The sequence below is a fragment of the Peromyscus maniculatus genome, chromosome 1, assembly GCF_049852395.1.
Source record: "Peromyscus maniculatus bairdii isolate BWxNUB_F1_BW_parent chromosome 1, HU_Pman_BW_mat_3.1, whole genome shotgun sequence".
Lineage (NCBI taxonomy): Eukaryota > Metazoa > Chordata > Mammalia > Rodentia > Cricetidae > Peromyscus > Peromyscus maniculatus.
Window position 1 is genome coordinate 160267687 of NC_134852.1, and position 27994 is coordinate 160295680.

Below are 27994 nucleotides of genomic sequence, written 5' to 3' on the forward strand. Positions count from 1 at the left end.
AGGCCTTGGCGATGCGCTCATTAGCCAGTCACAGGAGGAGGGCGGGGTGACCTGAAGCGGCCCGGACTTTGCAGCCATTAAACCAGTCCTGACTGCGCTGGCCTCGCTTGCCTACTCCTGGCCGAGGAGGGTGAAGCGCTTCTTTCTGGGACCTAAGCAGAGGTGAGAATGCCCCGGGGCCTCTGCGGGTCCCCGCGGGCTGTCTGGGAGCTGGAGAGCCGCTGGGCGGGCGTAAACAAGTCAGGCGAGTAGCTGCCACCCGCCTGGCAACCGCTGGGCTCAGAGAAAAGCAGCCGGGCACGCGCGAGAGTGCCTGGCCAGAAAGAGTACGAGCGAGCGCCCAGCGATCCTGTGAGCCGCCTCTGGCTTCCAGTGAGGGATTTGTCCTTCCAAGTGCAAGTGAAGAGCAGATCAGAGGCCGGCGGCGAGAAAGTTGGAGGATTTTGGTAGCTATTCCTAAAGGGCCTTGCTAGAAGCCACCTGCTCCTGAAGATTTGGGGACCCTGCTTCTTGTTAGAGACATAATAAGCTCTGCTCCCTCTGTGCCTTAGGCATCCACGCAGCTGCTGAGCTAAAGGTGAGCCCCACACATCGCTGAAGAAGATGCCAGCACCCATAGTAAGCGCGGGATGGGGGCCGAGGGTGGGCCAGGGAGGGGGTAGTGTTTCAGTGATGACCCTTGTCTTCTCGGGGTCTGACTTGCTGTTTCGAAGAGGAGCTTTGTAGTGAAGGAACCACACTTCCTTCCACTGGGGCATCAGGTATCAGCTGTGGGTCAGCTGCCACCTGTTGAGTGATGCCAGCTCTTGTTGAAGTGGGCAGGTTGGAAGCCACCCTGCTTGAAACAGGCGCAATGGAAGGCAGAAGAGGAGGGCAAGTTGGAGGCTGGGTCTTCCTACCAAACCAGGAATACGGGACAGGTTCCTCGGGGGGGGGGGGGGGGGGAGGGGGGGGAGGGGGTCTGAAGTTGAACCTGCTTGGCAGTGGGCTTTTCTGTCGTCCGCTGACTCCTTTCATGACCATCCCTGCTGCCAGCAAATGCCCAGCTCTGGCTTCCCCTTCGTTCCATTTTTCCCTCCATCTCCACTTCTCTTTTCTTTCTGATTTGTTTGTTTGTTTGTTTTTGTTTTTGAGATAAGGCCTCAGGTAGCTCAGGCTGACCTCAAACTTGTTATATAGTGAGGGCAACCTTGTACTTCTAATTCTCCTGCCTCCACCTCTTGTGTGCTGGAATTATAGATGTGGGCCCCATACTCAGTTTTTTTGGAAACCCTCCTGCAGGCTAGGCAAGCACTCTGCCAGCTGAGACACACCCCAGCCCTGGCCTCTTGGTTAACTCATGAGGTCTTGAGATCGTAACTGGGCAAATGTCTTCTTGGATTTAACAGGGACTTTATTGACTTAGTTCAGATTGTAGGTTTTTGCAAACAACTCAGTTGGGATTGTGTTCCAGCTGAGTACCTGCTGTGGATTTTAATTAAGTTCAACTTCATTCTGTTCCCCTGAGTGAAACATCACTTAAAAGTTAGCAGCTCCCAGAAGAGTCACATGAGTCTCGTTCCAGGCTGCGTTTTCAGTTTCTGGTACTGCCAGACCAGACTGTTTTGTTTTCTGTTTAAACCCAGGAAGACCTAAGACCACAGAAGTTAGAGCCATAAACTGCGTATAAAGCTTGAACCCTGCTGAGACATTAGGAACTGACTGTTGAAAAATACATGTGTGCTTCTGTTGTGTGTTTTGACTGTGTAACTGTGTGTTCTTTGATTTAACTTTCATGTAGTAGACAGCTTTAAAAACACATTTGTGTGTGTGTGTGTGTGTGTGTGTGTGTGTGTGTGTGTTGGTGCATGTGCTTGGGGGCATGCCTATGCCTTGGCAAACATGTGGAGGTCAGGGAACAGCTTGCAGGAGTTAGTTCTCCTCTTCACTATCTGGGTCCTGAGATTTGAACTCAGGACGTCAGGCTTGGCAGCAATCTCCTTTACTTGATGAGCCATCTCACCACCCTTACATTTTTATTTAATTAAAAGAACAGGAAATAAATATTCACCAACTGGAGGTTTGCAGAGAAGTTACTAAATCTTCCTGATGATCCCTCTCCTCTCAGGCCGAGCAGGGAAACTCATTACTCTTTTCTCTGCAGTCAGCTCAATCAATGCCGTAGTTATCCCATCAGCAGGTCTGTGAAGCTGGGCATGCCGACACACACCTGCAATCCTGCCACTTGGGCGCCTGATACGAGAGGATGCAGAGTTGGGCTGTGTAGAGAGACCTTGTCTCAAACAAAATACAACAGGGCTCAGTGGTTAAGAGCACCTGATGCTTTTCCAGAGGATGTGGATTCAGTTCCTAACACACACGGCTAGCTGTAACTCCAACCCCAAGTGATCTGACACCCTTTTCTGGCATCCAAAGGAACTGTACACCTGGGATGCACAGACATACGTGAGGTCAAAACACCTATACACATAAAAATAAAGGAAGATAGTTTAAAAAAAACAAAACCCACACCCAAACTAAAAATGCAGGGCTGTGGCTAGAGGCCTGAGTAGCTTCCTCTGCAGGGCATGGGGGAGGAGGCCGGCATGAAAGTTCAGCCCAGATCTCTCCCTGCCCTAAACTTTCTAACCGGGTAAGAAGTTTAGATGAAAGATGCTTTCATTTTCTACCCAGTGTATTGCTGAACTTTGGATGTGTTTCCTGGAAGTGAGTATTCAAATTAAAACTGAAATTTGAGTCCTGTGATGTGGCTGTGCCTTCCAGTCCTGAGTCCAGAGTCCCTGCTTTCTTTTTTGTTTTATTGTTTTGCTTTTTTGAGACAGAGTGTCTATGTGGTCCTGGGTGTTCCAGAATCCACTATGTAGACCAGGCTGGTCTCAAACTCAAAGAGATCCTTATGTCTCAGCCTCCCAGGTGCTGGGATTAAAGGCAAATGCCACCAAGCCAGGCCTGATCTGAGGTTGACATCTGCGGACTCTCAGTGGAGTTAGTAAGGGTGCAAAGAAAGGAGAGAGAGAAGAGGATGCGTCTCAAGTGTGGTGGGGGCTTCTGTTCCTTCAGGGTTGCAGCGTCACTCCCAAAGCTGGCCGGGGCTGGAGGAGTAGACAGGGGCCCCTCCCCAGGCCATCAGTCTCTGATGAGACTCTGTCAGTGCCAGGCTGGATGCTGGTAGAGTGGATCCAGTCCTCAGCCCTCAGCATGCTGGGCTAGTCTAGATGTTAGGATACACATGGAAACTGGTCACACTTTCCCCTAGCTCAGCCCATTCATTACAGTCATCCTGTGCAAGAGAGCTATGGAGCTGGGCATGGTCACACACACTTGTAATCCTGCCACTGGGGAGGTGGCATGCAGAGTTGGAGACTAGGCTAGTCAATACAGCAAGATGTCCATCTCAAAAATAAAGAAGCCGGGCGGTGGCGGTGCACACCTTTAATCCCAGCACTTGGGAGGCAGAGCCAGGCCGATCTCTGTGAGTTCAAGGCCAGCCTGGTCTACAGAGTGAGATCCAGGATGGGCACCAAAACAACACAGAGAAACCCTGTCTCGAAAAAACCAAAAAAACAATAAATAAATAAATAAATAAATAAATAAATAAATGAAATCCACTACCACCAGCATTATCATCAACAAGGAAACAAAACAAACTACCACCAACAATGAGAAACCAAGTCAATTCCAAAACCTGAATAGAAAAGACTGGGCTGGGATCACAGAGCCTGGAACAGCTCCTCCCTCTGCAGGAGTATGGGAGGCTTATCTATCACTGGATCTTGAAGCTGGTTTCATTTTCGAAGAGAGGGCCGATATATGAGAGACTGACAGGCGTTCCCTGTGCACCCCACATACAGCTCTTTCACGTTTTTATATCCTATTTTATCTCTGGATACTTGAATCCAGGCAGATCTGTGGTGGAATCTGGCTATGGCTTCTGGACAAACTCTGAAGCCTCAGGTAAGTTCGTTCCCAGCTTGGAACTCCTTTTTCTCATCTACAAAATGAGGCCATTAGCAGGATTCCAGGTAGTCTGTGAATGCCCCAGTAGTGTTGGGTGGTGGTGTGTGAATCGGGGGTGGGGCGGTTCCCAATGCACAGATGGGCCAGGTTTACCCTGGAAGAGAATAGGCCTGGGGTTTGGTGTGGTGAGTCTGGGCAGGCAGGATGCTTGGGCCATTTGGGCTTCTGAGGCTGGGTGCCTGCTGGAGTTGCCACTGGCCTCTCTGACTGACTAGGAGGCCTGGGCAGGGGCACGGGGAAGGCTAATGTGTCAGGACAGGTCTGTCTTATCTACTTTTCTTCTAGGCCAGAGGCTGGGAAGTCAGGGCTGTCAGGCCCTTCCAATTTCTTCTACGCCTCTTCCCCTCCCCCCACCTATCCTGCAGCACAGGCTCTATCTAGCATTTTCCTTATAGGTTTAAGTGGTTTTTTACAGCGTTCAGCCATTATTGGTTATTTCTTACACAAACACTACTGGATAGGTATTAACAGTCCTGATTAAACAGAAAGTCCCCAGAGATTGATTCTGGAAGTTTGAATAGTTTCTAAGGGTGCCTGGTGTGTTTCTGGGGATACAGTCATTTCAGATCAGCCCTTAGTTCCTCACAGATTTTCTTTTCTCAAAACCTTGGCATGGAAACTCCCCCACTACTTATTGAAAAGTCCACTCTTGGTAAGACCCGGACTTCCTTTGTTTTCCGCAAGCTCCCAGACCTTTTTCTCAGCATCAAAAGTGAAAGATTTTTCATATTTGCTGGGGCATGTGGTTTCCAGGAACAGGGGGAGAATTCCCTCAGGCTGGGTTTCACAAGTGCCACAGTGTCCTCGATGTTTCTGGATAAAAATAGACTAATAGCATCCACCCACCAGGGCAGCACAGAAGCTGCTGATTCCGGAACATTCCCTCTTTGCTGAGCACGTGTTATAAAACAGTGTGCATATGCACATGTATGTAGTGTGCGTGGGGAGGCAAGAGGACAGTCTTGGGTGCTGTCCCTCCTTCATTTTTATTTTATTTCATGTATGTGGGTGTTCTGACTACATATATGTCTGTGTGCTATGTGCATGCAGTGGCATCTCTCCAGCCCCTACCCTTTTTTGGGGTCGGGGGTCGCAGATTTCTTGCTTACCTGGAAATCCCCAGTTAGGCTTTACTGGCTAGTTAAGCGCTGTTATGCTTGGGTGGAGATCAGAGAATTGCTTTTAGGAATTAGTTCTCACCTTCTACTTTGTTGAGGCGGGGCCTCTCTTGTTTCTGCCACTGTGCAGTGTACTCCAGGGTAGCAGGCATGTTCTCCCTCTCTGCCTTCCTCTGGCTGCGGGAGTGCTGGGCCTAATTAGCTGTATGCCACCCTTTCTGGCTTTTTACATGGGTCCTAGGCCGGCGCCCGGGTGAACTTGGATCATTTGTACAGCAAGTGCTTTTACTCATTCCAGCGTGACTTTGTGTTTTAGCTCTCTGTGTAGCTTTGGCTGGCCTGGAACTCACTATGTAGATCAGGCTTGAACTCAGAGATCTACTGACTCCCTCTGCTTCCAGAGTGACCACCCCTGGCCCTTGACTTTTTTTTTTCCTCTTTTTAAACTGGGTTCTTGGGATCAAATTCAGACTTTCGTACTTGTGCGGCAAATGCTTTTTTTATTGAACTATTTCCTCCTCTACCCAGTGTTTTATAGTTATTGACATTTAATGTTCAAGATAAACCTCTGAATCAGGTGCCATATATAACTGTCCCCATTTTATGGTCAAGGAGACTGAGGCCCAGGGAGAGTTTGGGTAAACTTGTCCAGGGCTCTCCAGTAAGTAGCTGAGCCTTGGTTTGAACAGAGTCCTAAGCATAATCACTGTCTTGTTTAGTTAAACAGAGCCATCAGTAGCCAGGCATAGTCCGCACCTGTAATCTATCACCCAAGAAGCTAAGGCATTTAAATGGCCATCACTGAATAAAGAGCTGGTGATTGGTTGAGTGGGTTAAGATAAATGGAAATGTGAGTAAATCATACAAAAGAATAAATGAACTGTTGGCTAAAACAATCCCTCCTGACAATGCAAACACAGTTTTCAGATATCCTGGAGGTTTCCCCACCTTTTAAATTTCTAAATAGTTCAAAGTAAGCAGTTTACTTTACATTGGTCCAGAAATGGTGGTTTTTGTCCTTGGAACAGTATTGCTGATTGTTGCTCGACTCTGTTTTAAATACCATCACCTTTGGAAAAGCTGGTGGCTGCCTTCAAGTGGGTCCAGCCTGTATCTCACAGTCTGTCACAGTCTGCCTGAGCCATCATTATCTCTCCTGCTTCCTCCAGTGCCCTGTGTATGATCTCTTCCCAGTATTTAGGTACCTGCCCTGGAACAAGCCTCTCATGCCTCCCACACCTTGATGTTGGCTGCTGTTAGTCAAAATCAGAGTCAAAGCCTTCCTGTTCCCTGCAAGTGATAACATGCTTCCTTCCTCTCCTGCCGTGCCAGCTTTGACCAAACAAACTCCGTCTCTTCCCATGTGCTCTGAGCCAGCTACACTACCTTCCTTTAAAAAAAAACTATTTAAAGTGTTACATTTATTTTATCCCCCATCTCCCACCTCTCTGAGCCTGTGGCGATGGCACACGTGTGGGAACCAGACAACCTATGGGAGTTGTTTCCTTCCTTCCATAATGGGGTCTGGGGATTGAATCCATGTCATTAGGTTTTCATGACAAGTGTTTTTAGTCATTGAGCCATATTTCCAGAATATAACCCACTGATTTTTGTCAAGTTTCAAGGTGGTATAATTATAGCATTAAGAAGGTGAGGCAGGGGGATTACCATGACTTTGAGGCTAGCCTGAGTTGTATAGCGAGTTTGAGGTCGTCCTGAACTACGAAGCCAGACCCTGTCTCAACAAACAAAACAAAACAGAACAGAACAAACAACAGTGATGGAGAGACAGTTAGGAGGCTAAGGGCATTTACTGTTCTTGCAAAAGACCCAGATTTCCAGCACCCATACAGAAGCTCACAACTGCCTGTAACTCCAGTTGAAGAGAATTCAGTGCCCTCTTCTGACATCTGAAGGCATCTGGCACATACATGGTACACAAATATACATGTAGGCAAAACACTGATACATATAAAAAAAAAGTAAAGAAAATCATTTAACCCTTCCATCAAACAAAACCAAAACATAGATTCATATTTACTTAATCTTTTCTTACTTTTTCCTTCTTTCTTTCTTTCTTTCTTTCTTTCTTTCTTTCTTTCTTTCTTTCTTTCTTTCTTTCTTTCTTTCTTTCTTTCTTTCTTTCTTTCTTTCTTCCTTCCTTCCTTCCTTCCTTCCTTCCTTCCTTCCTTCCTTCCTTCCTTCCTTCCTTTCTTTCTTTTTCTTTCTTTCTTTTCTTTTCTTTTCTTTTTCTTATTTTTTTTGGTTTTTCAAGACAGAGTTTCTTTGTGAAACAGTTCTGGCTGTCCTGGAACTCACTCTGTAGACCAGGCTGGCCTTGAACTCATAGAGATCTGCCTGCCTCTGCTTTCCAAATGCTGGAATTAAAGGCGTGTGCCACCACCCAGCTATTTAAACAATTTTAGAAGCTGGAAAATCAATAAAGACTAATACTTCTGAGACAATTTCATGAGGGTTTGGTAACATATGGTGTCTACATTTTCCAATTTAAAAACTGAATATTCAATATGTGAGCATTTTATTCTCACTTAAATTTTCTTTTTTTAAATAATGGGATTGGAGAGACCGTACAGTCAGCAAAGCTCTTGCTGGGCAAGCTGAAGGCCTGAAGTTAGATCCTCAGCACCCACCTGAAAAATGGGGCCCAAGGCACATGCCTGCAGTCCTGGCACTGGGGGGCGGGGTGGGGAGAGAAGAACCCCTGGAGCTCATGGGCCTGCCAGCCCAGCTGTACCAGTGAACTTCAGGTTCAGTGAGAGGCTCTGTCTCAAAAATAATGTGGACATCAGCTGAGGAAGACTCCAGATGTTGACCTCTGGCCTCTGTACACACATGCATATGCACAGACACATAAACACACACATATGAACACACACACATGCATGAAGTGAGAATTCTAATTGGTCTTAATAATAAAAACCAGTAGCCAGATATTGGCGTGAAAGCTGATAGATCAGAGAAGCAGATCAGCCAGCTACTAGAGAGACTTCTGACCTCTAGGAATCCCCAGACTGAAAGGGCTTAAGCTCCTGTCTCCTCCTGCCTTATATTCCTCTCTCCGCCCAGCCATATCACTTCCTGTCTCTACTGCCCTAGTGCTGGAATCAAAGGTGTGCGCCACCACTGCCTGACCTTTATGGTTAACTAGTGGCTAGCTCTGTACTCTGATCTCCAGGCAAGCTTTATTTATTATAGCACAAACAAAATATCACCACACATGCACACATACACATGAACACACACACACACACACACACACACACATGAACACTCACCCAGACACAGGCACACAACACACATGTGTTCTCTCACACACAAATCTTTAAAAATTTTATTTTCAAAGTAATTCACAGTAAAAATATTCAAAGAGTTGACTAATAGGGCTGGAGAGATGGTTCAGTGGTTAAGAGCATTGGCTGCTCTTCCAGAGGTCCTGAGTTCAATTCCCAGCAACCATATGGTGGCTCACAACCATCTGTAATGAGATCTGGTTCCCTCTTCTGGCCTGTAGTAAAACATGCAGGCAGAACACTGTATACATAATAAATAAATCTTTAAAAAAAATTGAATAATAAAATATATGAGTTCCCAAATTTCTATCAGTCACTGTAGGGAGTAACCAATAGTTTGGCGTATTTTCCTGAGATCATGCATAATATGCATAAAATTAATGCATTTTAATTCCAAGTGTATAAAAATGTGCATTAAGCAGAAATAGAACAATAATATCTTTTAAGGGGAAGTGGATTCTGGCAATCAAACCCAGGACTTTGGGCATGCTAAGCAGGTGCCCTACCACTGAGTTACACCCTCAAGCTCATCATGTCTTTCAACTTACATTTTTGGGGGAGCATTTTTTGAGATTGAGTCTCATGAAGCCCAAGCTGGCCTCCAACTCACTGAGGACGAATTTCTGCTCCTCCTGCCTTTACCTCCCAGATGCTGGGATTACAGGCATGCACCATTGCACTTGGCTTTATGTGGTGCTGAGGACTGAACCCATGGCTTTGTACATGTTAGACAGGTGCTCTGCCAACTGAGCCACATCCTCAGCCTTCAGCTTGCCTTTTTTTTTTTTTAATGTAGCTCTGGCTGTCCTGAAACTTACTATGTAGACTAGGCTGGCCTCGAACTCACAGAGATCCATCTGCCTCTGCCTCCCGAGTGCTGGGATTAAAAGCATGTGCCCCCATGTCCAGCTTTGACTTGCTTTTTTTGAAAGTAATTTTTATTATTGTTTCTATGCTTGCCCATGTAAATCCATATTGTTCTCGTCAATGATCTGATGTATATGTATATGTAGGATATGTTTAAGCTGGTCCTTAGGAGGTAGTTGGGGTTGTTTTTCAAAATGAATTTCAGAGTCCAGAAATTCCTCGACTTGCTTGCTAAGGAAAACGGCTGCTCTGCAGTCCTCTGCAGCTTGCTTTTTGTAGGAAATAAAAGTGTTTTGTTCTGAAATCCTGTGGGCACACAGTCCCGGCTTTGTCGCTGTCCCTGACTGTGCTGTGCAGGGTGTTGTGATGGCTGGGGGGTTCCGGAGCCCCATTCTGGAAAAGGCAGCCTTGTTCCTGCAGCTGAAAGGACTTTCTGCTAATGCAATCCATTTTCCCTATCAGAACGCAACAACATTCACTTGGGTTCCTGGGTCCTTTTATAGCAGAGATTTGTTGATCTCCCTGAGTGAAAATAAAAACCAAAGCCTGTTTTGCAGTCCAGTTATATTTTTTAGTTTCTCCGTATCCCCCTGTGCTTCCACTGTTCTTTTATCCAGGGGTCCCAGGGGCTTGGTTAATGCAGAATGTGATGCTCCCATGTCTACCAGGAAGTTTACAGGTTGGCCCCCAATTGAGAAAGTTACCATAGGCTCCCAGAGGCCTAAATTGAAAGAGCCACACCCCTAACCCCCAGTCTTCCAGAGTCAGGACTGGTTTTGACTGAGGAAAGCTCATCTGTGGCCGGGCAAGGCCTACCCACTTCCACTGGGGTCATTCACTTTTCCACTGTCCCAATTGCTTGCAGCACGTTGGTCCTTTTGTAGGGCTTTTTCTTTTTCTTGTAGGTAGCTTGGTCAGGGCTGAAAGTATGAGGAGCCTATAGTCCTGCCACAGTGGTCTGATTTATATTCGTTAGAAAATCTTCCTTGCTGTCTCTATTGTCCAACACTTTTTGGACTATTTCTAACAATTCTGACCGATTCTTTCCTGTAAACTCATCCATCTTTTGGATTTTCTTATGTACACCTGGAGCTGACTGGATTACAAAGGCCAGGTTAATTACCTTGAGGATTTCTGGGTCCTCCAGATCTACAGAAGTATATATAGTGGGTATACCTCCTGCGAGTCTTCTGAGCCCTATTTTACATCAGCTTCTGCAGACAGACTAGGTTTGTGAGCTGCCAACCTCAGACCCTCCAGTAGAATCTGGTGGTACTCACCGAGTGACCTCCCACTTGTGCCCTGGACAGGAATTAGTGTACCTCATCAGGTACATCACTGTCCCTAGATGGTAGCCCACCAGAACCATTACCAGATGTCACAGAAGGGAATGCCTTAGTATGACTTACCGATGGAGGAAGCCTTCTTACACAAGTGTTTGCTGATTTTTTTTTTTTTTTTTTTTTTTTTTTTTTTTTTTTTTTTGTTTTGTCTTAGTCCCTCACTTCAGTAGTCTGTGGAACCAAGAGTGTGTTCTGGGCCTTGGAACTTTACCAGGTGCACTGCAAGGGGGAGCAGTCCCAGAGGACCAGAGGGAGGGTCCCTGAGATTGGGTTGGGGTCTAATCTCAATGGAGCCTCCAAGAATGTTGACCCCAACTGAGCAAGAATGAAAGCCACCACCCAAATTAAAGCCAATAAAGCAAACTTTATTTACCATGCATAGGACTGACTCTCCAAAGCGGGATTTGAGAGAGTAGCGTGGGTTAACTTTTTAGGCCTCTTTTGCAGAGAAAAAGTGTAAACTGGGGATTTTCAAAGGAATTTGGTGACGTAAGGATTTGGTAAACAAAATTTGCAGAAGCAGTCAGATTATATTTTTTGACCTATCAGTTTGGCAGAACTTTATTTGTTTATTTTTGATTTTTTGAGAGAGGCTTTCTTTGTGTAGCCTTGTCTGTCCTGGAACTCACTCTGTAGATCAGGCTGGCCTCGAACTCACAGAGATCCTCCTGCTTCTGCCTCCCAAGTGCTGGAATGAAAGACATGTGCAACCACTGCCCAGCCAGAACATCTTTTTTTTTTTTTTTTTTTTTTGGTTTTTCGAGACAGGGTTTCTCTGTGTAGCTTTGCGCCTTTCCTGGAGCTCACTTGGTAGCCCAGGCTGGCCTCGAACTCACAGAGATCCGCCTGGCTCTGCCTCCCGAGTGCTGGGATTAAAGGCGTGCGCCACCACCGCCCGGCAAGCCAGAACATCTTATCAGGATAGAGTGTGTCTGAAGTATGAGTTAAACTCTATAGGTAGGAACATGTCAAACTTCAGAAACAGGTTAAAAACACAGTCAACTTGAATTTTACAGCAAACAGAAATGAACTTATTTTGACCTTATAACAAAATGGCTTTTAACTTTAAAATGGAGTCAGGCTGGTCCATCAGATTAGCAATTTTTTTTTTCTGTAAAAGGCTAGATAACAAGCATTTTGGTTATTGTTTTAAAAGACTTATTTTAAAGTGTGTGTGTGTCTGTGTGGTGTGAGTGCAGATGCCTGAGGAGGCCAGAGTCATCATCCCCTGGTCCTGGTGTTACAGGTGACTGTGAGCTGCCTGATATGCATACCTGGGACCAAACTTGGGTGACCTGCAAGAGCAGTATGCACTCTTAATGGTTGAACCACTTTTTAAACCCCTTTAGACAAAAAATAAAAAAGGTTATTTGTGGGAGCCGGAGAGATGGCTCAGCAGTTGCTCTTCCAGAGGCCTTGACTTCAACTCCCAGTACCCACATGGTGGCTCACAACCATCTATAATGGGGCCTGATGCCTTCTTCTGGCATGCAGGTGTACAAGCAGATATAGCATTCCTACATAAAATAAATCTAAAAAAATATTTTTGTGTGTGTGGTATGTGTTTGTGTGTACTGTTCCCAGGCCAGAAGATAACATAATGTTTCAAAACTAGCTCCATTTCAAACTGAGTTTCAAACTAAGTTACTGTGTGAGAAAAGAAAAAACTAGGAGTCAGCAGGACCTTCTTCTTAGCCTGATGGTTAGCCACTCTAGACCATGACCCATCAGCAATTGAATCTTGACAGCAACCTAAGAGGAGACTGATCTCAGAGCCACCTCGTTCATTTCCCAAAATTGTCCTTCCTCCCCCTTATTGTGTGATTATCATCCTAAAACATTGATCAGGTTCTCATTCTTCTTCTGTAGTCTCCCTTAACTGCTGCTCACGCAAAAAAAACAAAACAAATCAAAACATGATAATGCCTCATGTGACAAAAGAAAGCCCCAGAGTTGAGACAATTGTGGTTTGTGCCTTTAAAAACTTTATAGAGGGGCTGGAGAGATGGCTGTTCTTCCACAGGACCTGGGTTCAATTCCCAGCAGCCACATGACAGCTCCCAACTGTCTGTAACGCCAGTGTCAGAGTACCCAACACTCTCATGCAGGCAAAACACCAATGCATCTAAAAAAAACAAAAATCCTATCTTAAAGGCCAGGAGGTGGTGGCACAGCCTTTAAACCCAGCACTTGGGAGGCAGAGCGAGGCGGATCTCTGTGAGTTTGAGGCCAGCCTGGTCTACAGAGTGAGTTCCAGGACAGGCTCCAAAGCTACACAGAGAAACTCTGTCTCAAAAAAACAAAACAAAACAACGACAAAAAACCAAAAAAAAGCACTCCATTGAACTCCACAACAATAACCGTGGATATTGTTCCTTCAGTATGGTGGGTTGAAAGAAAATGGCCCCCAAAGGGAGTGGCACTATTAGGAGGTGTGGCCTTGTGGAGTAGGTGTAGTCTTGTTGGAGGAAGTGTGTCACTCTGGCAATGGGCTTTGAGGTCTTTTCTCAAGCTTCACTCAGTGTGACAGTTAGTCAACTTCCTGCTGCTTTCTGGTCAAGATGTAACCAGTACCACATCTGCCTGTACACCGCCATGCTCCCTGTCATGATGATAATGGACTGAACCTCTGAAACTGTAACCCGCCACCTCAATTAAATGTTTTCTTTGTAAGAATTGCTGTGGTCATGGTGTCTCTTCATAGCAATAAAACAAAACAAAACAAAACAAAACAAAACAAAACAAAACAAAACAAAACAAAAACCAAAAACCAAAAACCTAACTAAGACATTCTGTGCTTTTTTTTGTTTTTGTTTTTTGTTTTTTGAGACAGGGTTTCTTTGTGTAGCTTTGCACCTTTCCTGGAACTCACTCTGTAGCCCAGGTGGGCCTCGAACTCTGCCTCTTCCTCCTGAGTGCTGGGATTAAAGGTGTGAGCCACCACCACCAGGCCAGGCCATGTCTTTTTTTTTTTTTTTTTTTTTTTTAAGACAGCATTTTTCATTGGCCTGGAGTGGGCTGCCAAGCAGGCTTGATTGCTTGGACAGCAAACCCAAGAGATTCACCTGTCTCTGTGTCTCCTCCCCAGTGCTGGGGTGGTAAGCACACATCACCATGTCTGACTTTCTGTGTGAATTCTAGGGCTCAAATGGATATCAAGCAGAACACGCCCTTGACTTACTGAGTTGTCTCCCAGCACCAACACTTTAGGATCAGCAGGCTACACGTTCTCTGCTGCAACTCCTCAACCCTGCTGTTGCAGAGAGAGAACGGTTATTTACAAAGTATACAAAACCATGTGAACTTGCAGATCAGGGCCTGTAGAGTCCAGAACACAGTGTCAGATCCCGGAGCTGGAGTTACAGGCCACTGTGAGCTGCCTGATGTGGGTGCTGGGAACTGAAACTGGGTTATCTGCAAGAGCAGTAACCTTAACCAGTCTCAACCGCTGAGCTATCTCTCTAGGTCGTCATTATTACTTCTTCTTTTGTTTTGCTTTGCTTTTGGAACAGGGTCTCATTATGTAGTCCTGGCTGACCTGGAGCTCGTATGTAGACCAGGCTGGCCTGGAACTCACAGAGATCCGCCTGCCTCTGCCTCCTGAGTGCTGGGGTTAAAGGTGTGTTGCCTCCACTGGCTGGCAAAAAACTAAATCTTAAAAAAATGTAAAATACTTGGGCTGAAGAGATGGCTCAACAGTTAAGAGCACTGACTATTTTTCCAGAGGCCTGGGGTTCAGTTCCCAGCACTCACATGACAGCTCACAACTGTCCGTAACTCCAGGATCTGACACCTCACACAGACATCTGACACCTCACACAGACAAACATGCAGGCAAAACACCAATGAGCATAAAAGAATAACAAATAAATTTTAAAAAAGGTGTGTAGCACTACACTCAGCTAATTTTTATTTTTAAAAATTAATGTGTAATTTAACCAGGTAATAATACGGAAAAGAAATAACTTCAGCTAAAACAGCATAAAGAGGGCAGGCTGTGGTGAAGCACACCGGAAATTCTAACGCTTGGGAGGTGGGCGTAGGAAACGAGAACAGGTTGTCCTCAGCTACATAGCAAGTTCCAGGCCAGCCTGGGCTAAGTGAGACCCTGCCTCAAACACCAAACCAGACCAAACCCCAAATTTAATATATAATTTACCTTTTAAAGTATGTAGTTCCCTTCTGATAAACACATACAAGTGAACCATTGCCCTAATCGAGGTACAGAACAGATACACTCACAGCCTTAAGTCACTGGGTGACAGTCAAAGAAGAGATTCTTAACTGGGCTGAGGATAGGGGGCTGCTGAGTGCTCAGTCCTAATGAGATATCTACATCACTCACTCCAAGGACCAGAGACTATAGTGGAAGAAGGGGCGGAAAGACTTTGAAAGCCAGAGGATGGTGAAGAGTGCTTAGGAGCAATGTCTTCTGAATATGACATGACCACCGAGTCATGCATGTCATGAACATACAGCAGCTGTGAGCCCATGCATGAGACCTGAACAAAATGAAGACATGAAAATAGGAAGTGACAGGGCTGGAGAGATGGCTCAGTGGCTAAGAGCGCTGGCTGTTCTTCCAGAGGTTCTGAGTTCAATTCCCAGCAACCACATGGCAGCTCACAGTCTGATGTTCTCTTCTGGTCCTTGGGCATACATGCAGACAAAGCACTTGTATACATAATAAATAAATAAAAAAAATATATTATATGTATGTATGTATATATATATACAGAGAGAGAGAGCGAATAGGAAATGACTAGCGGGGGCAATAAAGGGGGTCATCTGGAAAGAGGAGGGGACAAGAGAGATAGTGGGGGTGGGAATGTGATTACATTGTATACAAGGAGGAAACTACAACAGTCAGAAAAACTGCAGCACAGCACAGTTTAATGACCCTAATATCCCTCATATTCCTTTCTTGTGGTGCCTCTCTTCACCCCAGCCCCTCAGATTGCTGATCAGCTTTTTGTCCTATATTTATGCCTACTTTGGAATGTCATATAAAGAAAATTGCACAGTGCATAGCTTTGGGGGTATGACCTTCTACTTACTATTTTGTAAATAACTAAATATTTTGCAGGCTGGACTGTTACATTTTAAATGCTTTTTTTGTCATTGTAATAAGGTTTTTTTTGGGGGAGTGGGGAGGGGCGTGAAGAAGGAAGTTTGAGGCAGGGTTTAATTATGTGGCCCAGGCTAGCATAGAAGTCATTTAAAAATTATTTACTTATGAGCCGGGCGGTGGTGGCGCACGCCTTTAATCCCAGCACTTGGGAGGCAGAGCCAGGCAGATCTCTGTGAGTTCGAGGCCAGCCTGGACTACCAAGTGAGTCCCAGGAAAGGCGCAAAGCTACACAGAGAAACCCTGTCTTGAAAAACCATAAAAAAAAAAAAAATAAAAAAAAAAAAAAAAAAAATTATTTACTTATTTTGTGCATATGGGTATTTTGGCTGCATGTATGTTGTGTACCATATGGGTGCCCAGTGCCTGAGGGAGGGCAGAAAAGGGCACTAGGTCTCCCTGGACTGGAGTTTTTAAACAGTTGTAAGCCACCTTGTGGGTGCTGGGAATTGAATCTGGATTCTCTGGAAGAGCAGGCGGTGTTCTTAACTGCTAAGCCAGTTCTTTACCCTAGCCCGGAATTCTTGATAATCCTGCCTCAGCACCTTGAGCAGGAAGGAGCTCAGTAATATTTGTAGCAAGAGCACTAAAAAGAAAACTAATGAAGAGACCTTTTTAGGTTTGCAGTTTTCAAGGAATGTCTTTTATTTGTTCTTTAATAATTGCATGCATGTATACAATGTATCTTGATCATATCTGCCTCCAACTTCCCCTGGACATTCCCCTAACATGACTCCTTCTCATCTTCATGTTCTTTCTCTCTGTCTCTCTTCTCTGTCTCTGGTAACCCACTAAATCAGTTTTGCCTGCTGGAATGCTGACTGGTCTTGTCCCCTTGCTCTTGTGAAGTAACCACAGCTACAGTGATCCTAAGTGCTATGGCCATGTCATGTCCAGAAAACAACAGCACTCTTCTCCATCTTCTGCCACATTCCCTGAACCTAGGGTGGGTGGGTTGGTGGTGACACAGCTGTCCCATTAGGGCTGAGCACTCAAAGCTGCTTACTCTTAGCATTTTGTCAAGTTATGAGTCTCTGCCTTGACTTTTGCCCCCTGCAGAAGCTTCTCTCTATGTGTATAAACACAAGCATTTGGAAGGAAGTTTGACAGTGTGTCCATTTATCAAAACAACAGCAGTAGGTCCCCTGCTAGAGCCTATGGCCTTCTTGAGTCATATACTTTTGACCAGGTTTACAGTATTGTTCATTTTATAGGTTTCTTTTTTATTTCATTTTATTTCATGTGCATTGGTGTTTTACATGCATGTGTCCCACCTGCATGCAGTACCTGTGGAGGTCAGAAGAGGGCATAGGATCCCCAGGCAACTGGAGTTGCAGATGGTTGTGAGCCACCATGTGGGTGCTGGGAACCTAACCCAGGTCCTCTGCAAGAGCAGTAAGCACTCATAACTGCCGAGACATCTTTCCAGCCCCCATTTTGCAGTTTTTAAATCATGGCATATGGGGGTGGGGGTGGGGGATGGCCTCTTTCTTGCAGGCCTGGGTCATGGCCTTGTGAGGTAAGCCAGCACCAGACCTGCAGGGCCTGCATCCACATGAGCCTACCTACTGGAGCTGACTGGTGGGACTAAGGGGCTACACTTCCTCAGCCCAGCCTGCCCTGCTCTCAAGGGTTTGTGCCGTTGCTAATAGTCCTGTTCTTGGTTTTGCAGCCAGAACCAAAGCCTGGAGACCTGATTGAGATTTTCCGTCCTCTGTACAGACACTGGGCCATCTATGTCGGTGATGGATATGTGATCCACCTTGCTCCCCCAAGTAAGAACACCGGGCTTTCATTGTGCTGGGCCTAGGGACTGGGAAAAGATATGTGGAGCTATGGGCAACAGGTAGCCCCTGGGTTCTCCTTGCTTAGCCATTTGTCTCTAAGTTTATGTGAAGGCAGTCCGATGTGCCAGGATGGTTTCTGAGCTTTATTTCTTAGATCCCAGGGTGTGAGCCCCTCAAGGCCTGTGAATAGCCAGACGCTGCCTCTGAGGACCTCCAACTGCCAGGCTCTGCCCACAGAACACCATAGGGGCTGCAGGGGCTCAGGCTGCCAAGCTCTGCCCTACAGAGTAAAAAGTCCAATCCCCACCAGTCCCCACCCTGGAAGGCCCCATCCTGGAAATCTCCATCCCCCAAGAAACCCTGTCTTCTGTTAAGTTTTCTGCTGCTTCTTGCAGGAGAAGAGGCAGACATCCTCCTGGATTTTTCCTTCTCAATAAATCTCTTGTGTGAGGTTTGTTGTGCGTTGTGATTTTGTGGTTTTCCTTGGCTCCCAACTGCCAGGATACTTTTCCCCTCAGAGCTGTAACACTTACACAGGGGGTCTTTCTAGAGAGGCTGAGGTGTGCATCCAGGCATGACTCTGCTTAATTTTCTTTCTTTATAATTTTTTTTATTGAATTTGTTCTTGGACAGTTTCACCATGTATAAAGTGCATCCTGACTGCTGTCATCCTACCTTCTCTAGTCCCACCCTTATCACGTCCCCCTACAAATCCCTTTCCCACATTTATGTCTTTTTTTTCTTGAGACCCGTTGGTTTAACCAGGGTCCTCTGTGTGATGCTGGGTTTGAAACTCTCTGATGGAGCCTGGTGGGTTCATCAGTAGGTACACAACAGAAGACAATGACTGCCCTGCCCCTAGATCTACCAATAGCCAAGAGTTCAGCAGGGAGGGCAGAGACCTGTGAGTCCTTCCCTAATCCATGAGTGACTGTTGACAGGTCTGTTACAGACAGTCATGCATAGCTGTTTTCAATTTTTCATTTTTTAAAGGCAGGGTCTCATGGCTGAGTGGACACGGTGGTGCACTCCTCCAATACCAGCCCTCAGGAGGCAGAGGCAGGTAGATCTCTGCTGGGGAATATTCAGTCACACTGAACCCTGGGTTTGTATTTGAGTTAATTAAATAAAATTACCCTTGGGTCAGGAGGCCGAGTTAGCAACTAGTTGATAGAAAGTAATCCTAGAGCATCAGAGGGCACCTGGAAGAGACAGACGCACTGGAAGGCGTTGGGAAGGATTTGGAGTGGCGTGGCTTGTGTGGTGGAGCAGAAGAAAGAGCTTTTGGAGATGCCAGCAAGGAGAGAAGGTTGGCTAGGTGCTACTCAGCCTCTCTGAGCTAGCAGGTTTTCACCCCAGCCTTTGAATCTCGAGTCTTTTGATAAATAGAATGATGGAGATTTAGTTAAAGCTACCTTTAGTGGCAGCGGCAGAGCTGGTGCCTGCAGGAACAGAATTCCCACTGGGGTGCAGCCTGCCAGAGAAGCAGGCCAGTAGCTGTGGAAATAGCAGTAGACTAAGGCACAGTTACTGTGCCAAAGTTAAAACAACAACTCTCTGTGTGTGAGTTCAAGGCCTGTTCTACATAGAGTGTTCCAGGAAAGGTAGGGCTACATGGATCCTGTTTCAAGACAAAACAAAAGGCAGGGTCTCACTATGTCATCCTAGGTGGTCTGGAACTCCTCGTGTTAATCCCACTGAATGAGAGTAAAGACCATACACAAATTCTTTGGCCAAATTTAGCAAGCTTTATTTTCTGTCAGATAGGGCTGTCTCCCTAAAGTGGAGTTTGAGAAAATAGCATTGAACACAGGAGATAGTGGGGTATTTTATATAGCTCCCCAAAACCTACAAGGCTAGTGGATTTTTAAGGGTTGGGAGATTTCAAGAGGAATTTTGGTTATGAAGAAATGTAGCTGAGCATTTTAGAATTATTTGGTAGAACATCTTATCTTCTCAGGGTGGAGGGTGTAGAACATGTCAGGTTCCAAAAAAAATAAAAAATTAAAAAAAATGGGTCAATACATGGTCAAACCCAAGTTTTACAGAAACAGGAATGAACTTATTTTGACCTTGTAACAAGATGGCTTCTAATCTTAAGATAGAGTCAGGCTGGTCCATCATTTGTGTAGACTAGACTGCCCTTAAACTCACAAAGATCTGTCTTGCCTGTCTCGTGAGTTTTGGGATTAAGGGAGTGTACCGCCATGCCTGGTTCAAGTGTTTGATGTATCAGAAGAGTTCAGCCTGTTCTGTGGCTCCGTGGAAGAAGGATCACGTGGCTCTGCCCGTCCCCTCCCTGCCTTTGCCTGATGCTCTCCCACTGTCACATTTAAAGACTGGTCCTGTCCTGCTTATTGGGGTGCTGTTGCTTCACCCAGGAGGCCCTGCTCCTGATAGGGATCCAGTCTTGTGATGCTCCATGGGCTCCTGGGTCTACTTCTTCAGTGTATAGCTCCTTTCTAGCCATAATACCCAGTGCATGCCCATGGTATGGGTCCTTGGGTTAGGAGACCCTGGCTCTGTGCTCGGTCAGCTGACCTCACTGCCCCAGCCTGGTCCTACAGAACCCAAGTTCCTCCTCTACTCCATTACTGTCTCTTCTCACCTGTATACCTTGGCCAGGGCTGCCACCACATTCTCTGGGTCTCTTTTGGGGAGCAGCTAGAGAGTTTTGATCTCTTTTCTTTCCCTGGAAGGGTGGGACTCTGGAAGACCAGCCTCTTTTCCTGAGGTCATCAGCCTGGCGAGGTCAAGGAATTGTAGTCAGATGGAATCAATAGGTTACATGCTCTTTTCCCAGAAAGGTGAGGGAGCTCCTGGCACATATTTGCAGAATCAAGAAGTGGTTACAGTATTGAAGACCAGCTTCTTCTGATTAAAGAAACACTCCAGTAGCTAGGGATTGTGATGCATGTCCATCATCCCAGTAGCCAGGGGTGATGGTGCATGTCCGTCATCCCAGCATATGGACTGCAGAGGCAAGAAGCAGTTGAGAGTTTGACACCAGGCTGGACTACATAGTAATTTCCAGGTTAGACCAGCCTGGATTACAGAGTGAGACCCTGTCTCATCCCTCAACTGACCGTCACCCTCACTAGCACTGTTATCACTAAAACATCCCAATAAATCATGGCGCTTTACTCGTCTCCATCTTGATAAGGGTTCAGGGACCACAAGAACCTTTTCTAAAGCCTCACCTGTTTTCGTCTTGCTCATCCCTTGTGGATGGTGCTAAGCCTGGATGCCCAGCTGTGGGCTAGCACCCAATCCCTGTGACCCTGTCCAGGAACAACTCCTCTATTCTTTGTGGATCCACAGGTGAATTTGCAGGAGCCGGGGCAGCCAGCATCATGTCTGTTTTGACCGACAAGGCCATAGTGAAGAAAGAACTGCTGTGTGACGTGGCCGGGAGGGACAAGTACCAGGTCAATAACAAACACGACAGCGAATACACCCCACTGCCTCTAAACAAGATCATCCAGCGGGCCGAGGAGCTGGTGGGGCAGGAGGTGCTCTACAAGCTGACCAGTGAGAACTGTGAGCACTTTGTGAATGAACTACGCTATGGAGTTGCCCGCAGTGACCAGGTGCGTCCTCAGCCCCTGTACCTGACTTTAGGTGCCAGGTCAGTTCCCCAGCTGACAGTGACTGGACGTGAGTGTGGGTAGAGATGGAGTCACAAACAGGACAAAAATAGCCTAGGCGTATGCTGCCTGTCCCTGAGAGTGTCATGCTCAGGGTGGGGAGTCAGGCAGATGAGATGACAATTCAGATCAGCACATAGTGTCTGATGACCAGTCCACCCCTGTGATGATGCTCTTAGAGCCTTGGAGGGACGCTCTGTTAGCCCCACTTTGTAGATGAGGAAACAGAACTTTTTAGAAGCTTCTAGAACTCAAGTCATCTGGCTGTGGTCATTCATTTCACCCAACAAATCTTTTTGAGTCTTCAGACCTGTGCCATGTTTTCCTGGCAGTCAGATGCAGCTGTGTTGGTGAGTGGCCGAGAGATTTGATGTGTGGGTTCATTTAACCAGCCTCACTTAGCAGGCAACAGATTATAATGTACTTATCCTAGAGGGGGTCCTGCCATTTCTCCATTTTCTCTTTTGAGACAGGGTCTCTCTGGGCAGCTTAGACTGGTCTGGCCTTGAACCCTTAGTCTTCTTCTTTAGCTTGCCAAGTGCTCAGGTTCCAGGCAAGTGTGACCACACTTGGCTTTGCATGGGTGAGAACTTAAGGTCTGTGTGGTTATTGGCTTCTGTGTGTTGCAATCCTTTCTCTTTCTACTTGGCTAATGTGGGGATGGAGAGCAGGGACTCCTGGAGTCAAACAGACTTGGGCCCTTCACTTTCAGTGCTAGGGACTGAACCCAGGGTCTTGCCAGTGGTAGGTAGGCCCTCCATCATTGAGCTAACCACTCCCTTCTGGCCCTCTGGGCCCTGTCTTTTCTAGCTGTGTGATCTTGGAGGACATATTTAGTCAGGCTCCCCACTTGATATAAAACCTGTGAGAACTGATCTCAGAGGATTTCATGTGAACTAGAGAGGAGTTCACATGAAACTTATACTCCTCACAGGGCTGACACAGGAAATGAAGCTGATAAATGACAGTAGCAGAGACAGCCTCTGGAGCTTGCTCTTCTCGCTTGGCTCATCCAGGGTTTTGGCTGCTGGACATTCTGGGCCACTGTGACTTGGTTGGGAGGCATTTGCTCATGGGGACAGTCTCAGCTTTCTCTCATGCTGCCTCTACTGATTGTTGTTTGGTTGTTTGGTCTCTCTTCTCTACAGTGAGGCATTAGGCAGCTTCCCAATGGGCCTGGTTTCTTTCATCAGTTAACTGAATACTGTTCATCAGCTATTAAATGTATCTTTTTCAAGTACAATTGACATAGAGGAGCAGCACATTTCTAAGTGGATGAGGAAGGTAATATTGCCAGTATTTGCTGAGCACTCCCAAGGGTCTGAGCCACAGTCTGGCTTCAGTGAGCATAAAACAGCCCCTCTGGAGCAGGAAGCAGGCAGGGATAGAAGAAGAATGCCATTAGTTCTTGGGTGACTGCAGTTGTGGTGGTGGTGAACACTTTAATCCTAGCACTTGGGAGGCTGAGTTCAAGGCCAGCCAGGTCTACAGAGAGTTCCAGGACAGTCAGGGCTACACAAAGAAACCTTGCCTCAAAAAACAAAACAAAACCAACAAAAAAGAAAACCAGAAAATGATGCCATGATAGAAGGGATCTGGGGGATGACAGTACTCAGTCTGTCTATTGGCATAAAGGCTAAAGGCTCTGGGTTCAATAACTAGCAATACACAGACGCACACATGCACACACACACATCCTGCATATACATGCACAACATACATGGACAGATACATGTACCAGAGACACACAGAGAGAGACATACACACAGATACACAGTAAGAAACACTTGTTGATGAGTCCTATTTGATCCTGATGGTCATCAGCCCTGGTCCTTTCCCAGTGTGCTGAGAACCCTTGTACTTTTCTCCTGCACTAATGATTTTATCTGTTAGAAGGAAGGAGACAGGCATGACTTCCTAGAAAGGAGCTGACATGAAGTTACCCTTCAGAAAAGCTTTATTAGGAAAGAGAGAGCGAGAGCCTCACGACCACAGGTAGCCTTGATCAGGCTGAGGTGCGAGAGAGCTTTAGGAGAGATGGGGCCCTTGCACTACAGACAGCACAATGGAGTTTAGAAGGGAGAGTCTTCAATCCCTGGATACCAGGGGCGCTGTAACAGCATGGGCATAGACAACCACGAGGGCCACCAACAGGACCTAGAGGCCTCCAGTTTCCTTCAGCCCCTGAGAGCAAGGGGAACTTCTTTGTCTTACAGGCTTTCAGGGGTGTGTGGGAAGTTCTATACCACGTGACCTACCTGGCCTTGCCTGAATGCCAAGGGAACCAGGGCAGGCACTAAAGAGGACCATAAATTTATCCTGCACCTGTCAGGAGGTGGAGCCAGTTCAAGGCCATAGGAAGGCTCCTCATTAACGCTGTCTCAGAGAGAGCGGCAGGGGACGTGGTGTAACTGAGTGAAAGGCAGCAGGGCTAGAGGGTCTGTGATGTGACATCCTCTGCATCGCTCACATCCTTCACTTTCTTGGTTTACTCCCTTTGGGTGGCATGCTTTGCATGATCTTTGTGTTAGCTGCTTTTCTTGTCACTGACCAAACACCTGACAAGCTGTACCTTAAGAAGGAAAGTGTGTTCTGGCTGATATCTGAGGGCTATCTGCTGGGACAGTGGCAGGTCAGGAAGCAGAAGGAAGGGAATGCTGGAGCTCAGCATGCTTTCTTCAGGATTCCAGCTAATGCAATGGTGCTGTTCACATTCAGGGCAATCTTCTCCACGTTAATCCTTTCTGAAAATGCCCTCAGAGGTGTGCCAGTGCCCGAGGCATTTCTTAATCTGCAATCAATCATAACAACAGTTTACCAAGAAACGTTGCCTTTAAAAACAATCTTTTTTTTTTTTTTTTTCTCCTTTTTTTGGTTTTTCGAGACAAGTTTTCTCTGTGTAGCTTTGCGCCTTTCCTGGAACTCACTTGGTAGCCCAGGCTGGCCTCAAACTCACAGAGATCCACCTGGCTCTACCTCCCAAGTGCTGGGATTAAAGGCGTGCGCCGCCGCCGCTGCCGCCGCCGCCACCGCCTGGCTAAAACCAATCTTATATGTGTGAAATGTTATTTACACACAGCACTACACAACAATAAGCAGCATTATAACTCCTGCTTATGTGGCCTTTGAGCTCCTTAATCATTAAAGGGAATTTATTAGGCATGTTTATAGGGGTAGAAATTGCAGGAATAGCGAGCTTTGTAGCAAAAATAAGGTTCCAACATTTGGCAGATAGCAATTAAAAAAAACCATAGACAATGTAAATAACAATAACTTTGGTCTGTGAAAGCATTCTTTTAGCAAACAGAAACAGGACCTGCAGCATCATGTTGCCTGTGACGCCTTAACCTTCAGGCAGTTTTGGACAAGTGTTAATTTTCTCACATAAGGAAGGGACTTCTAACCAGCAGGCAGAACTCAGTCTACCTAAATAAAACATTAAATTATTCATATATAACCTGTCACCAAACTATCGTAACATGTTGTTAAGTGCATATATAAAAGTTTTATACATGTATGTTTGTATGACCTGACTATACCACCTTATCACCACCAGGACTAACTAGATACTGTATTCATATACTGATCACTCTCTGTGTACAAAGTGTGACCACGAACAGTGGAGTCATTGTTGTGTGCCTTGACAAAGTATCTTTTATCTGGACCAGTGGTATCAGCATTATTTTGTTATTGTTCTCACATAAGCTTCAGAAAGGAATGAGGGTCATGTTACTCCTCCTCCATTACTGCAGACCATTTTACCCCTCCTGATACAGAACAGCAAGGAAAACACTAGATAGAGGTGTGTGTGTGTGTGTGTGTGTGTGTGTGTGTGTGTGTGTGTGTGTGTTCCTGTGTGTGTCTGGGTGTATGTAGAGACAAAAAGTCAACCTCCAGTGTCATTTCTTAGGCACTGTTCCTCTTTTTTAAACAAACAAACAAACAAACAAACAAACAAACAAACAAACAAACAAACAAACAGACAGGATCTCTCACTGGCTTGGAATTTGTCAACTGGACTGAGCTGACTAACCAGCAAGCCCCAGGGATCAGTTTGTCTCATTTCCCATCGCTGGGACTAGAAATGCATGGCCCTACACCTGGCTTTTGACAGGGTTCTGGAGATCAAACTCAGGTCCTTGTGTTTACAAGGCAGGCATTTTACACCCTGATCCATCTCCCCACCTAGATACTTAGCAAGGTAGCCCCATAACACCATGGCTCGAGGCTAGCCAGCAGTCAGACCTCTCTGGTTGATGGTACCATTCAAACTTCCATCCACACTAGAAGGTCAGCAGTGAGGGAAGACCAGGGATACAGAAGATAGGCACCAGGGAAGGAGCCAGTGAATGGGGGTGAGGGCAGGGCTTCATTAATGTTGAGTTTCATTGTGCGATGAGCCCAGTGCACTGTTCGAGAGTCCTCAGTACCCAAATCTTCCGCTATTTCTACTTGTCATGGTCAGATTCTCCAGAACAGTCTTCCAGGCTTGCGTGGAGGCTACTATTCAGGGAGCAGCAAGAGAAGGGGAGACTCATACTGAACATGCGCACAGTCACTCAGTGCCCTGTTTGTGGTATGACACACCTCCAATGTGTGTCTAGACTTGTAGACGCCCCCTCTCCGAGAGCTTCTGTTTTACCCTGTCCAGAGAACCAATGTTCATACCTCTGCTGGGGTCAGGGAGGCGGTCCAGGGAAATGGTGGACGTGTTCTCTCCTGTTCACTCCCAGAAGAACCTGGGCTTGTCAGTTTGATCCTTTTTTTATTATTTTATTTTTTATTTTTTTTGGTTTGACAGGGTTTCTCTGCGTAGCTTTGCGCCTTTCCTGGAGCTCACTTGGTAGCCCAGGCTGACCTCGAACTCACAGAGATCTGCCTGGCTCTGCCTCCTGAGTGCTGGGATTAAAGGCGTGCGCCACCACAGCCCAGCCAGTTTGTTCCTTTTAGGAATTTCTTTCTCTAAGTAGGGTTAACTCCTTAGCTTCTTTGTCCTCATTGAATTATGCTTATAACAAATGCCTCCAGGGCTGGAGAGATGGCTCAGCCATAAAGGCTAGGTTCATAATAAAAAAGAAATGCCCCAAATTAAAAAGAAAAATCTCTGTGGTGTTGGGGATTTGAACTTAATGTTCTCCCATTGGTAGGCTGGTGCTCCACCATGAAGCTACCTCCCCAGCCCAAGCAAATGCTCTTTTGTTTTAGTTTTCAGTTGGGTTTTAGGAGAGAGTGAAATCTGATCAATGTTCGTTTCCCCACACCCCTTTCTCTTGCAATGCTTTCTTCTCTGCTGCACAAGTCAGATATGCTCACCCCTGCATTACTTCACTACCATCCCTAGTGAAATTTAAGAACAGAAAGTCAGCTTCAGTGGCTCACACCTGTAATACATGTAATACATGGTGGGTGGAGGCAGAGGACCAGGAGCTTAAGGTTATCCTTGCTGTGATGGCCAGTTTTATATTAACTTGACACAAGCTAGAGTTATTTTGGAATGAGGGAACCTCAAGAGAAAGTGCCCAGATTGTCCTGTGAGCAAGCTTGTGGTCCATCTTCTCTATTGATAATTGATGGGGGGAGGCCTACTTCATTGTAGGCCTTACCACCCCTGGGCTGGTGGTGCCAGGTGCCAAGAAAGCAGGCTAAGTAAGCCGTGAGAAGCAAGCCTGTGAGCAGCTTTCTTCTATGGCTTCTGCATAAGTTCCTGCCCTGGCTGAGTTCCCTACTTCCCTCAGGGATGGAGTGTTATCTGGAAGTGTAAGATAAAATAAACCCTTTCCTCTACAAGTTGCTTCTGATCAGGGTGTTTTATCACAGCAACAGAAACTCTAAGATCCTTCACTATATAGTGAGCTGGAGTTTGAGGCCAGTCTGGGCGACATGAGACCTTTTCTTAAAAAATAAAAGATTAAAAGGAGGAGGACCGTGGAATAGGAGCAACTATGCTCTGACCGTGGCCTCTGTGCAGGGACCAGATTCCATACAAAGAAAGAACTGTGTGTAGTGTCATGCCTTTAAGCCTGGTGCTCAGGAGGCTGAGGCAGGGGGATGTTGAGTTCAAGGCACTACACAGAAAGACCCTGACTACAAGAGAAAAACTAGCTTAAGCGTTAGTCTAATTATTCTATATCAATAAAAATTCTGGAGTCAGATATCGGGGTAAGAACCTGAAGGATCAGAGAAGCAGAAGCTACCAGTCCTCTCCTACCTGTTCTGTTCCTTCCTCCAAAAGGGCCGAGATCCCTCTCCACCCCGCCTTACTACTTCCTGTCCTATCTGTCTACAGTCCTCCAAAACCTCTGTGGTTAATTTTGGTCGGCTAGTGGCTAGCTCTGCCCTCTGATTCCAAGCAAGCTTTATTTGTCAGAACATGATGAAAACGTCACACAACAACTAGCAAACAGAAAAAAAAAAAACCCAACAATAAAACCCCAACCCTTTAAAGGGGGCATGTGAGGTGCCACGAACTGAGTGACCCTGTCCAGTGCACAGCCTGTTCCCACATTCTTGACACAGAGCCTGACCCACTTCCTTCTCTGTTGCAGGTCAGAGAAGCTACCAAGATCATAGGCATTACCGGAGTGGGCCTGGCAGCCTTGGGCCTCGTTGGAGTCATGCTCTCCAGAAACAAGAAACAGAAGCAATGAGTTGAATGAGCACCCAGCCTTAGGGGCTCTTCTTTTGCTAGAAGGTTTGAAGTTTGACTCCTAGATTCTACTGTTTTATAATTAGGCTTATTTTCACAGCACACAATAAAGCACAAGAAGGGAATTTTA

At 46.2% G+C, this 27994-nt stretch overlaps 1 protein-coding gene across 3 annotated transcripts; it reads left to right on the plus strand.

Annotated features, from left to right (window-relative positions):
• The first annotated feature begins 6 nt into the window (after positions 1-6).
• LOC102916638 (phospholipase A and acyltransferase 3) lies at positions 7-27994 on the plus strand. 3 transcript variants are annotated; one of them, XM_006980754.4, is made up of 5 exons: positions 7-162; positions 552-618; positions 17457-17559; positions 20893-21161; positions 27764-27994. In XM_006980754.4, exons 2-5 carry the CDS (start codon positions 604-606, stop codon positions 27863-27865), a joined length of 489 nt encoding a protein of 162 aa, XP_006980816.2. In that variant the 5' UTR covers positions 7-162; positions 552-603; the 3' UTR covers positions 27866-27994. The 3 variants fall into 3 exon arrangements, with proteins under 3 accessions (XP_006980816.2, XP_006980817.2, XP_076414819.1); XM_006980755.4 differs by lacking the exon at positions 7-162 and adding an exon at positions 289-446; XM_076558704.1 differs by lacking the exons at positions 7-162; positions 552-618 and adding an exon at positions 3802-3954.

Excerpts from the sequence above, each read along its gene's own strand:
- LOC102916638 (XM_076558704.1), top strand. The coding sequence starts at position 3,925 with ATGGCTTCTGGACAAACTCTGAAGCCTCAG. Across the intron at positions 17,560-20,892 it reads GATCCACCTTGCTCCCCCAA|GTGAATTTGCAGGAGCCGGG; the intron begins GTAAGAACACCG and ends GTGGATCCACAG. Across the intron at positions 21,162-27,763 it reads GAGTTGCCCGCAGTGACCAG|GTCAGAGAAGCTACCAAGAT; the intron begins GTGCGTCCTCAG and ends TCTCTGTTGCAG.